The following is a 13,761-nucleotide window of genomic DNA, read 5'->3' as shown; positions in this document are numbered from 1 at the left end:
GCTCCTTCTACATTTTGTTGATGTTGTTGCTCAAACTAAAATAATTTAAAAACGCCACTCCATAGCTAGACATCCTACAATATTTATTCTATATGCCCCCCTTTACCAATTTACAGGATGGATTGTTCTTGCGTCTCCCTAAATAGTGTAACAAGGTACTCCTTGAAAAAAGCCGGATGCACGCCCAGTACGCACTCGCCGCTACAAAAAAAAAAATTACGTATTTTAGCTTAATTGAATGACCACGCAACGTACAAAAATACTGATAGAAAGTTCCAGTAAATAGCGCAACATTGTTAGCTCCATCAAGCGATCTCAGGACCTTAGAGTGGTTCTCTCCCAATTAAATACTTATAATTAGATGCACTAATGTGGAGGGATTTCTTCATTTGGAACACGAGTTTATGACGTAAAATTTGTGTTAACCAAACATCTGTTTCATCAAAACCCGAAAAAATGTTGATGTCTGGTTCGCGTTGTGTCATGTAGTGCATACATCTAACAGCTAAAATAAGTCCATAACATGCAAAAGCGCTACAACAACTTACATCACCTACAGCATAAGTTCACGAAATGCGTCAAAGCTATCAAATCCGGCTGAATAATATTTTAATAGATTCAGGTCTGAACCTGAAGGCGAAAATGCGTCCAATCTCATCGTTCGAATGGAGATCCTGTTAAATAAGAGAAGCACGAATTAAAGGCTAGCCCTAGTCTAGACCCGCAACACGCGTGTTTAATCAGTGTCCTGCGCTCGATCGAGGAAGGTGGCGTAAAGATCAATCCGGCTCTCAGGCGCCGTGTTAGTAAACAGCAATCAAGCTCGTTTAAAGAGTGTATTTTTTGTGTGTGTGGAAATAGAGGGCGTTACGAGGGAAGTGGCTTGGAAACAAGGCGCGCTCACTATGCGTTTTTAGAGATGTGCACTTAAGGTTTTGTTGTGATCAGAAAAATATTGAGCTTACTTTTATTGAACGACCTCGCCACAGCAAAGTAATTAACGAAAAGGAGTGTTTATTTAAGATTAGTAAAAGTCAGCTGGAAAAAACTGTCGCCGGCGTTTATGCTCCCTCACAATAGAAACATTACTATGAAAGTTACAATCAAAATAAAATATGCTTATCTAGGCCAGAGAAGTTGAAGGTAAAAATTTGTGTCTGTCAATAACCCGCTTAGTAAAACCCTAAAAGCGCCGGTGTCCGGTTCGCGGTAACTTTGTCGCGCAGTTTTGGGCGCACAACTAAAGTACGCCCAAAATAGTTGACAAATCAAGTGACAAACTAGATAGTTAGCCCTCATGTACATCATAAGACGCGAAACTGCTCAATACGACTGGATCCTGTTTAGGCAAGGTCAGCTAAACATCAGATCACTAAATTCGTGAAGTGGAGATGGAAGCAGAACACTTCATGACCCATTTTATAACCAAATGAGGAGTTACTTTATACAAAATGTTGCGGAAAAATGAAGACACACCTAATTAGTTCGTCCACAAAACAAGCGCGCATTAGGACGAACGTAAAATAAGCGGTGTACGCAAGGAAAGGAGGGGGTGGGGGAGTTGTTAGAAATCAATCAATATACGGTTAATTTTTTTTATTGGCATATATATAATAATTGCCGTCACCAAAAATCGCAGTCTTCTTTTCGGAGTAAAGGAAGAAATATTTGTTCAGCGTTCTGGTACCTGGAAAGAAATCATGCGAGTAGTTAATGAAACCATGAATGCAAGTAGTTAAACTGTTTATTGCTTTTTTAATGAAGCTGTGTAGACCCTACAAACCATTACACTTGATCATGTCCTGTTTACCATTAGGCGCCTCTCAATTGCGCACGCAAGTAACAATGGACCGTCGGAATTTTTTAATGGAATTCATTACAACTTGGAATTGTAAAGGATGACCTTATTTAGTATTGCGGCTCAAGATCTTAGTTAACTTAACGTTCAACGCGATATTGATTTGTTTTTTATGAAGTTACTTTAAATCAGTTTACGAAGGCATTTAAATCGTTCAAGGATAGTGGCGGCTCTCTTTGTTCTCTCAAAGAAATATAAAAGAGGATAATTCTGGGTGGTCTGAATAATACATCTTGCTACCTTAAAGCATTTTGCTCATAATTTGCATGTACAGTCCTTCACCCCTAAAAGCTGGGGAAAGGCGTTAATTAAAATGAATGATCAAATCCTTAGAAGTTTCTGAGTTTTCTTTAAGGCCTTAGCATCACAGCATTCAAACGCGTTTCTAGCCGATTAACTAAAGTAAAACATAGGCTAGAAATTGGTTCATATCTGACAAAATTACCTTACGCAGAATACATTTGTACGTACACAAAATTGAATAGACTTGTCTAAGTATCAAGAATGATACCGTGAGTTCCTACGAGAACGTCATTGGTAGTCGGTTAGGTAACATGGTCGCTTACGGTAGTCAATAGGATTAAAGCGACATTTGGAAGGAAGCCCTGTTCGGCGCTGACTACACGCATCATATTTATGTTAAAACGTTATCTGCTATGCCCAATCGTATTTTAAATCCAATTCGCAAACCTGAAACTATATGATAATACCGTCCATTTCAAACTACGGCTTCACCTTTTATTCATAAAAACAAAATACTAATGTTAAAAGCTCGGCAATTATATTTGTTCTATTAAAAGTAGCTACTCTTTCATAAACAAATATTTTATGTGAAAGTTCTTTCTTTTATCAACAAATTTAAATCTTAGTACATCAGGTTTGAGCAGGCGACCTTGCTATAAACGACATGAATGATGTCGGCGCTATGTTTTGAAAATCATCTTACCTAATTTGCAACATGTCTCCTCTCCTCTGGGTATCTTGGTCGTCCAGGAAATGAGGGTCTGAAACCTAAAGAATAAATGTGGTTGTGAGGTTCGTGCAAATACACCTCTATTTAAATGTTTTTTTAATAGTTTCACGTAGTGAGATATCCGAGGCCAGTTAGAAAAGTATCCGACCTTTGGCCGAGAAAAACAAACTGGCATAACGGGAGCGTTGGAAACCCAATCACCCTGAAAATAGTCTTTTTGGAACTCCACACAGGTCTCCCAGCGGTGCTGCCATTGTTGGAAGCATTCAAAGGAGGCCTCTTTCAGAATGGAGTTAAGCTGAGCTGTCGTTGCAGCCATAATGTCCTCTCTTCTCTGAAATCGCTCTCCTTTCAATGGCCTCTTGATTATGGGAAACAGCCAGAAGTCGCGGGGAGTAGCCCCGCGACCAAGAGAGGAAGTAGCCTGTTGAACTACAGGAGCCTGGTTTTTCGCCAAGAAAGTCTGAATCATGTGCGAGGAATGTGCAGGAGCATCGTCGTGGTGGATACGTCAATTTCCTCTTGACCGCCATAACTCCGGTTTTTTGCCCCGCACAGCATCACGTAGGCGACGGAGGACATCCCTGTAGTACTCTTTGATGATTGTTTGACCTTGTGGTGCGTACTGGTAGTGTACCACACCGCGGGAGTCAAAGAAATCAGTCAGCATCACTTTGACGTTGTTGCGCACTTGGCGGGCCTTCTTCAGTCTTGATGACGTGGAACGCTTCCGCCGTGACGACTTGGATTTGGTTTCCGGGTCGTACCCGTCCAACCAAGACTCGTCACCAGTGATTATGGTGTTCATAAAGTCGGGCTTACTGTTTGTGGAATCCAAGATGTCCTGTGGGACTTGAACACGAAGTTGCTTTTACTCCACCGCGAGCAGCTTGAGCACGAATTTTGCGGCAACTCTCTTTATTGCCAAATTTAGGTCATAATGGAATGTGCAGAAAAAAGGGCTGATGTTCACCTCTTCCGCAATTTCTCGGATAGTCACACGACGGTCCCGCATCACCAGAGCGTTCACTCCGGCAATGACCTGATCATTTGGGCATGTTGATGGCCGACCGGGGCGTGGCTCGCTCTCCACTGATGTGCGGACGTCTTTAAACCGGTTGTACCACTCCTTAATCTGTGTGATGCTAATAGCATTGTCACTGAATCCTCCTAATGGTTTCCATATAGCTGTCGCTCAGTTTCTGGCAAAGTCTGATGCAGTAGCGCTGCTCCAGTCACTGCGCCATTTTTTTTGCAATAAAAAAACCGACGAGAGCACCACGCACTATACCTCACTCAAACGCTGCGTCTCAGCGACAGACGCTATCGGCAGGCGGGAAAAAAATTCACGCATCGGTACGAAGACTCGAGGTCGGCTGATGCAAGCACGCTTCTTTCATATACATCAGGTGTTCGCAAAAAAAAAAAAAAAAATAAAGGTCGGATACATTTCTAACAGACCTTATGTAGCTGTGTAAGCGGTAAGAGAATACAATGTTGCTTCTAAATCTTCTCCCAGAAATTGCATCCAAGGCAATTCCACCAAACTCGCTTATTCTTGTTGCTTGCTTCTTTAAATCTCGAATTGTCCTGCCTGACTATCCAACAGCGGTCCAAAGAGATCATGCACAAAACAATAAAGTCAACCCCCCCCCCCCCCCAAAAAAAAAATAATAATAAAAAAAATATTTAACGATTGTTCAGTAATCGCAAGAACGTGACCAGCAAAATGCTGCTTCGATTAAGCTTCGTCGTAAATCTAACGTCACCATCACAAAAGTTATTCCTGTTCACTTCATGTTATTACTAAAGACTTCTTGGGCCCGGTTGCACCCGACGCTTATAAAACACACACAATAATGAACATTTTTTTACAAGTTTAAGTTGTATATGGAAATAAAGTAATATTTTTCCCTCTCTGTATACAATTGTCTCGGTTGTGCTTATGCAGTGAAATTGGATATCCAGTATTTGATAAGGTTACAAAAAAATCAGCACCTTAACGTATCAAAACTCTCTAGACGTCTCAATATTTTGTGGGTCGGTTTGCTTTGAGAATAATATAGTGTGACTTGCGTAAATGACGTTGAAAGAAGTGGATAATCGCGCATATACTACCTAAAGCTCCTACAAAAAACAAAACAAAAAGAACAAAGGTACAGGTAAACGTAACAGCCCTCTCTCCTACCCAGACTTAAGCTGAAAGTATAAAATGTTTTCATTGCTTAGAACGCTCTATGGGATCGCAAGCTGATGCGTCTACAGTAAGAACACCTTTTATACTTCGAGACAGCAAATGACTGGATATATTGTTTTGAGAACACAGAAATTGATATCGCAGCAAGACGCCGCCGCACCCACCGTTGCAGAATCGTTCACACTGGTCCATGGTACGATAGCCACCACCGTCAGGACCGCAGCCTCCGTAAATGTAAGGCAGGCAGTGACCCTCCACGCATTTGTAGCGCTGGAACAAAGCCTTGCAAGGGCCGGGGCCTGGCATTCCTGGCCAACGACGCCCTGTAAGGCACCCGGTAATAAATACGAAATTACGGAGACTGCATTAGAGCTGTTTTAATGCTTCAGATTTCTTCCGGGACCCTCCATGGACCTTTCCTACCCGCCTTGGTCTTACCGCTTAACGTTACAAATTCGCCCCGTAATTTAAGGTCGCATGGCCCGGTCACGTGACTTGACATGACGTGACATTAGGTCGCGTGACTTCAATTTTCCTGAGAAATTTAGCGACGAAATAATTATGACGACACGTGACCTGATGTCATGACGTCATGTGACGTCAAAGTGCCTGGCTCCGCTATCGTGTCGCGTGTCCAACGTCACAATCTGGACGTTAAGTTTAATCCAGGTGATTATTTTTTATCACTGGTCCAACAGGGAAAGCAATGGGAAGTTTAACTTAACTCTCTTGGTTGTAACCTCTCCGTTCTTGTGAACCGGCGTCGTTCGTACTGCTCATGCGCTTAGGGATCCACAGTTTATCTCCGTCGCGGTGAGACCCTACTTTTGTTCAACGCTAAAGAATTAAAGCGTTGCGCTTCACTTAGCAGGTACGGAACACTACGCTCAGTAGCTTTTCTTACTTTACCAGTAGGTGGTTTTTAACTAAAACCATGTTAGCAGGATTAAATACTTTCTTCTGAAATAAATTGTACGCTCAAAGCGAGGCCAAGGAAGCTACATCGAAATCAATTTGATTCGCAAAAAAAAAGCGGGACGTTCAAAAGATGGGAGGAGGAGGTAGCCTGCAGAAATGAAAACGCAATTACATTCCACAGAAGGGCCAATGACTAAAATTGATATGCCTATATTGCGCAAAAGTGTATAGAAATAAAAGAACTCACAATTTACACCAATAATGAAAGCGCGTTATTATTGAAACAGACTTTGCTTCCAGTTTTGCCGCACCATTCCAGGAACACTGCAGTCGGTGTTACAGAACAAGGTTTTGAAGAGCCTAATTTTCGTTTCGGGAAATAAAATTATTGTCTTTAGAGCATGTTCTAGAAGCCCTTGAGGGTTTAAGATTATTCAAAATGTTAACAATCAGGTGTAAGTTCTGATCAGAATAATGCCTACTTAAGGAGTAGTGAACTGCCGAGTATTCTTCATCAATACAAAATCCATATCCACATCACCATAGAACAATCATCTAAAAAATGCTTGAAACTTAGCGCGAATATTACAAGTTACTGAGCCCGTCAACCGTATATACTCTGATATTAGCTTAACTTTTTCATTTCTTATAATTACCACTCTGAAGGACAACAAATAATATTCTTTGATTCGTGCACACAGTTTATACCAGCACTGGCTAAAGACAATGGCAAACGAATACACTACGAAACTTTGAACACGCGAAAATATTGCTTCACGAGATATTTTCTAGATTGAGAAGCTTACCTTCAGAAGCCGCTACAAGAATCATTAGGGCAAATGTCAATAAGAGAACCTTCATTTTGGCTCGAGTTAAGCGAACACTGGGAGCTCTTCTCCAATTATGGCTGGATGGATTCGTGTGATGTCTATTTATTCAAGCGTGTTGCCACGGATGGAAAGAGGTTATACCAAGATTCAGAGTAATTCGCTGACGTCAAGTGCTCGTGCATTTCTATTCGAAGGAGATAAAAAGACAATTGTGTAAACCTAGAGATACATCATCTTTGCAGTTCAATATACGCGGCCGACCAGATAACAAACGCGCCTGGGAAATACCCATTATAGATATAAGGCAATAACACGCCGTAAGTCTTGTGCTCTACGTTTTTGTTGGTCGAGATAAATGTATAGGAAAACCATAATTGCAATAACCTCAGTGATCTGTTCCACGCTCAGCGAGAGCCGTTCTTAACATTGCAAACATTAAAAAGGAAGCGCAGAAAATAAAATCATACGCAGATGGGTTTTTAATTGCTGAAAAATGTCTCAGAAGACGTCATGTCATGAGAGACATTATATTTTAGGAATTAAAAAAGAAATGTAGGTGAGCAGGTAAGATTTTAAATCGCACGCCTAGCTAAACCTGAACAAAAATAAAAGAAACGTAAAATTAACCACACCAACATGTGCAGTCGCAGACCGATTTTTCGGACTTGCAGGGGACTCCAAAATTTTCCGAATAACTAAGTGGTCTGAAAAATCGATTTCAGTCAAAATATCAAATTTCCGCGCGCATTCCGCTGCGTATTGGCCACTTTCCAATTGCTCCATACTGATTTAAAGTACTCGTGCAACTTCCGCATTATGTTGTACACTTTTCACTTGTTTGTTGATCTATTTGATCATAGTGGTGCCCATTCTCGGCGCCTTCGTTGGCACAAAATGCTAAGTTGGTGTTGGTGCCATATGGCACTATTATGAAGCAACGTTTATTCCACCACGCTCGCTTCAATACTAAGACAATCGGCAAAAACCTCTGTCAAAGACCATAAGAACAGTAGCCGGCGGCCATGTTGGCTATAGCTGTACTGGAAAACCAGAGTATAGCCTCAACGGAGCTTGATTATTACGCAGGACGTGGTATCGAGGCTACAGGGCAGAATTAAAACCAAAATGGCGACCACTAAGCTCGCGGCGCTATTGCGGCGGCTGTTTTGTGGCTATAAACTGAGAAAATCGCGCAAATGATGTCCGAAATATCGAGCAATAAGCTTTATGGAGTCCGAGATTTGGATCAATGTTATACATTAACTCTATGGGGTGAGTGACGATTCGGCGAAAACGAACCCAATAATCGGACATGTCTGAATAATTGGCGCCTGAAAAATCGGTCGCCGACTGTGTACTGGCTCTAAGCAGCACTCAATATTTGGCTTCACTTCGTACGAAATATTTTTCGAATTCTGAAATAAATTTTATTTCTAAAATAGGTTTTGATAAATATAGTATTTATAAGTATTATTTTCAATGCAAAAGATCGGGGTACAGGTATGTGGCAACCGTGGAGGTCCTCGGAGGTCGTTCCGTGATCAGATCAAACGAACTTTAATATCATGGGCTATTACCTACACAGTTTCATTATGACCTTAAATTGAAACTGTTATTTTCATAAAATCTCAAAGGGCCCGTGAAAAGAAACAGAAAGCTTTTTTGAACAGTTTGTTAAAACACGCGTGTGAAATACAAAATAATTTTATGCGAACAAAAAGTTTCATCGCATTATTAATGGCATGAGACGCGATTCAGTTGGCAGTCACCTCTTTTCCACTTGTTTTCCTTCTCGGCACATCGGACGCTTGGAGGCGAGGTGGCTCGGCTTCGCCTTGACGACCGAGAGGGTCATTCCGGAATGACCTGTGTCGTCATGAACTTTGCGCGCAGAAATTCATAAAAATCTCTCGACGTCGATATTGGTCTAAACATTTTTTTTTTCGTGTAAAATTTATTTTTCGACAAGGGTGTCCTAACCAAACTGTTTTAAAAAATCATGTTTCTTTTTTCTCAGGGACCCTTTAAGCACTGTCCGGTTGCTATTACTAATGCGTAAAAACAAACCGTTCTCGTGGAAGACACTGCAGCAAGTAGAAACCAAATGAGCTCACAATTTGAAGGTTCGAAACAACCATTAGAACAGCTGCTTAGCTATACTAATGCTTACACCATAAGCTATCTCATTAAAGTTTATATAAAAAAGAAAAATAAGACTTATAGGAGTGTTTGAAACTTTGAATAACCACACATTGCAAAGTATACGCAGTTCGCGAACAGGTAACCCCGGCGATGTACGCATTGGTCGAGGGATGCAACCAAAAGCTCTCATGAATGTTATATTTTGGTGGAGTATATCTTCCCTGATTTATTTATTTTAAAACTTTTATCAATATCACTTGAAATAATTACTCTCTGGCTCGGACACTTAATTGCAGTAACTAATTAATAAAGCATAAAGATCTCCCGCACATGGATACGTATCAAAGTTTATATAGCTAAAAACCTACAAGTAGCACGCACGCTGCAGTTCTTACTTTTGCTTCCCAACTAAGTCCTCAATTAGCCAGAACAACTGCCTAAGAAAAACATATGAGCTCATGGAACACAGGCTGCAGGAAAATTACGAAAATTAAGCAAGCACTCCTTGAGCCAAGGAGCATGTTAACCCGCTGGCGCCCCACTAAGTAGCTGATACTTGTATTTCAATTTCAAAGGATACCGCCATCAAAACAGTATTTCGTCAAACTGATCTTGATAAATTAAAAAAAAATCTGCAGGTTTTATTTCAATTTTTATTTTTGTTTTCAACAAAATACTTCCGGTTATCGGAGCATATGGGGAAGCAAACATGACATGGCCATTAGATTTTCCAGTCATAAAACATCCGTGTGACTCGAGTAGCTGGTCAACGTCCAATCAACAATTAGAAAAGAAGCAAGATAAGGAGCGTACTTTCAGGACAAAAGAAACGGCCCGAGGACAGAACAATGCAAACTTTATCTCGCGTCAACCAAAACATCAAGAATAAAAGGGTTCTATCCGCAAAGCTTAGATTTTTCTTGTTTGGGAGAAGTTTCGAGCCGGGGTTCTTCGGCTTCCCCCGAGTTTGACCAAACCTACTCAAGGGTTCTCTTTCGGATATTATCAGTATGCATTATAGGCGCGAAACCTTCGTTATAATATACCGGGGAATTCGGCGTCCTATAAAAACTCACTGAAATCTTTATGTGAGCCCAGCGCGGCGCGTTCATGTAGGCAAGTCGGCAGCGCTCTGGGCTTACTTACACGCAGGTGATTCGGGTTCGATTCCCGGCACCGCGTGTGCGTTTACCGTTCTTTATATAAATGGAAGTTTCGAGAAGGTCCGAGAACCGCCTAGCTTGCTCATGTTCACGAAACGAATCGAGGCTGAATTTACGCAGTTGCATTGAAAGAGGGCAAGGGAGAATTGGGAGAGGCCTACCGTCCCGGTTTCTTCCTCGCTGAAATGAGTGAAGCGAGGAAATCCCTCAGAAGTGCGCCTTGTGAATGCATGCGATGCCCGATGGTCGCTTGCTTCGCCCGCAGTTTACTCTCTGTTTTTGCTTTCCTAGGTCTAATTAGAGCTATTGGATTCGATGGCAACCCCAGCCCGGGTACCTCGTAGGCACTTGAATTCGTCTGTCACAATATCCAGCTTGCTAGTCAAATTTTCCAGGACTCAAGCGATGCTTGCGGCAATGAGAAGGCTTTGTTCCGCTGCAGATGACTCGCCGTTCAAGGCATTCACCTTGTCATCGATGGGGGAATCTGACGCGCCAGCAGGTTTCAAAGATATAGTGCGTCGGCGGGTGCAGGCTGTGCACTTGAAGCTACCTGACTCAGTTTCCATATATACATTGTACTGCTTGAGGCCCATATTCAGGCATTTGCAGTAAAATTTCTCGCAACAACCAGCCGAAAAAAAACAACAGAAAATGGCAGCATCGCGTAAAACCGCGCGTCACAACAGCCGCTCACACCTTTTTGCGGAACACCGGCAGACACGTCACTGCCGCAGCCATCACCGGCTACCATGATGCTGTCTTTATTTTTAGTGTACCTCTTGTGAAAACAAATATTAGGTATCATAAAGAAAACAATGTTTTAATTGAGTGTGTTCTAAAGGCTACTATATCAAGGGTGCTAATTTTTAACCAACAAACAATCGTACGACGTAATTTTAGATAGCCTCGTGACATATTATCTTTTTAATTTCTTAACAAACTAAAATGCCAGACGGCTAAAAATAGTTTTTTTTTTTTAAGAAACTGGCGAAGGAATCTCCAAATGCGAGCAAATGGCAGCAGAATAATTAGTAGCTTTTCGTTGTCATCATTTGGACGCGCCAGTGTTATCTGGTTCAACTCAACTAGATTTTATTTTTCAAAGGAAGTGCTTTGAACACTAAAGAAGAGCTAAAAATTAGCAGTGAAGACATGGGGGATGCTTTTATACGTATTTTATTTAATTATCTTTTGTAAAATTATCCTAGAAGGACTTGTGCGCACAATAAAAATCTATATTTAAACACAATTTGCTTGGATCCCGTGATTACAAGGTATATTGGTGTTTATGAACGTAAAAACAATTGGCAGCGTCCTTCACTTTGCAAGTGATATAACGCATGAAATTAATTATAACGAATTAGTGATAGCATCGGTGTCACGTCACGTGGTTTATTTTCTTGGTAAACTTAGCGGGGAGACTGAATGGTTGGTTCGGTCACGATTTATCGAGAAAACTGGATTACTGTCTGGGTTACAAGACGTGAACTTTCCCGCAAAATTTAGCGGTAAACTGCATAGGTGTATAAGGCACGTGACATCAATTTACTGCTAAAGTTAGCGGAGAAAGTGAACTGATGTTTTGGCCAAAAGACGTAAGGTTTTCCGCTAAATGTAGCGGGAAAACTGAGTTGACGTAGAGGTCAACTGCCGTCGATTTCCCCAAGGTTTATCAGTCCCATGATGCCCTGTGACTCAAATCGCCTTGGTAACTTTAGCGGAAAATGCACGTACATACTGACTGACTGACGGACGAATGGACACATTTTTGGGGATTGGGGGTTTGCGTTAAAAGCATTTGATGCTTTCAAAAATATTATAGTGACTGGTGTCCCTACCAGATACACCAAACCTGTACAAAGCAAAATGGACCAAGCAAGAACTTTCGCCAGCAGAGAAATAAGAAAGAGAGGGGGGCTCGACAACAGGAACACCTAGCTCACTCGACACTGCGGAGCGATACCGGGAACACATGTCCGAAGGAAGGAGAAACGATAGAATCACATTTGGAATTCGTAAGCATTTCTGCGTTCAAGTTTGCAAACACGCCTTTTTTCGAACAGTGTTTCACATTTGTACAAGCAAAACATACTTAGTTGCCTGTCAGTTGTCTTAGGCAGAGTGAACAGCAAACTTGGAGACAGTGAGCATAAAAGAAATGAAAATTACCAAGGAAAAAATTAAATATGTCTGAACTCTTCATAATTATTTCACTGGTCATAGAAAATGGGACCCCCAAACATTGTGTCCAAATGGGATCTGCATAAAGTTGCAACATTTCTCTTCATACAAAAAACACACAGATTTTGAAATATAGAGAAAGAGTTCCCCATTATTGCAGTAAAAAGCAAACGCCACACCCCTATTAAACGCGCAGAAATCTTAAATATGATCTTAACTAAACCATATGTTTTATTCACGTTCAGTAATACCCTTTTCTTAAAAGTAGCATGAAACGACTTTCGTTTCAGCCTCCACTGAGGGATTCTCGAGTTAAACTTTTGTCGCCGCCTTTCCGATCGCTTTTCTTTTTGCCACGCAGCAGTGCATCGTACGCGTTCTTGGAAACGCTTGCTGTGGTTTGAGTTGTTCCCTCTCTTTAATCCAATCTCTTTTAATACGTACTTTGCCTACGTCGCCTGCATCGGGTGCTTCCGTCCGTTTTGCATTTGGCGATCGGCGAGGTCTGCCTGCGCTTCGCCGCAAAGATTTGTAAAAAAATATATATATATAGCCTACCTTTGTGCCCCATATGCATGTTGCAATTGTGGTATATATTGACGTCAATTACGTTTAGGGGCCAGAGAAGTTTAAATGGTTTGTAAAATAATGTTTTTTTTTTTTATTTCAGAATCTTTATTTCCCGAATTAGCGCGAAAAAGAGCGCCTGAAGCTCTGCTTGCAATGAAGGAGTGACCCGGATGTTTCAGTCCCGACGTCAACATCTCCGCAGTCTGTCGTTGACGAATGCAACAAGAACGTGCTGCACGTAGTTAAGGACGGATAGTCTTCAGGTTTTTCATTTTGGCATGAACGAATTCTATGTTCCTTTTACAGTGGGTTCTCAACGTTGTTGCGTAAACCTACATTGTTTAGGAGCGTCACTCAATACCTAAACATTATATAGTATGTATCTTCCTTTTTACTGCATAGAGTGGTCTTGTTTCTGCTAAAATAATATAACAAGGTTTTCATTGAGTTAAGGACCATGCTCACGTAGTACGGACTCGTCGTTATAAAACTGCATTTGTGTGTAGTCTTATAGCTGACTTTCTCAGTGAAAGGTCCAGTGGAGTCTGTAGATTACCCAGCGTGTTTCTTTTTTTTCTTTTTTTTTTGGGGGGGGGGGGGGGGATGATGTGTCATCTTTGGTGCCGTCAGTTGTTTTGTTGGTTTGACCCCATTGTTAGAGGTCCGGTGTCGTGTTTTTTGTGGAAAGAGGTGGTGTTGTGTCTTTTGTGGAGAGAGGTGATGTGAGTAAGGGTTCCCTTTTCCTTCCTTCATTTTCCAGCCCCATATAAAGGGTCCTGTCCTCAATAAAGGTTTAGCTGTGTTTTAGACAATCTCCTCTTCCTTGTCGTCGTCTGTCAATACCTCAGTCTCGGATTTTTCACTAAAATGTTAAGTATTCATTTTACCTTAATTAAGTGACAACGCAAAGTATAAAAAGGCTGATA

The 13,761-nt window shown here is 41.4% G+C and overlaps 1 protein-coding gene and 1 pseudogene across 1 annotated transcript; both read right to left on the bottom strand.

The window, feature by feature from the left end:
- Window positions 1-1,592: 1,592 nt before the first annotated feature.
- Window positions 1,593-6,872, bottom strand: LOC8027653 (kunitz-type serine protease inhibitor cvp2-like). The gene is made up of 4 exons (XM_029989373.3): window positions 6,753-6,872; window positions 5,193-5,351; window positions 2,805-2,869; window positions 1,593-1,687 (listed from the first exon to the last, which is right to left on the bottom strand). Exons 1-3 carry the CDS (start codon window positions 6,805-6,807, stop codon window positions 2,805-2,807), a joined length of 279 nt encoding a protein of 92 aa, XP_029845233.2. The 5' UTR covers window positions 6,808-6,872; the 3' UTR covers window positions 1,593-1,687.
- On the bottom strand, window positions 3,245-4,475 carry LOC121047514 (annotated as a pseudogene).
- Window positions 6,873-13,761: the final 6,889 nt, after the last annotated feature.

The sequence above is a fragment of the Ixodes scapularis genome, unplaced genomic scaffold, assembly GCF_016920785.2.
Source record: "Ixodes scapularis isolate PalLabHiFi unplaced genomic scaffold, ASM1692078v2 PGA_scaffold10__122_contigs__length_95168666, whole genome shotgun sequence".
NCBI lineage: Eukaryota > Metazoa > Arthropoda > Arachnida > Ixodida > Ixodidae > Ixodes > Ixodes scapularis.
This window is presented reverse-complemented; position numbering and strand designations above follow the sequence as displayed.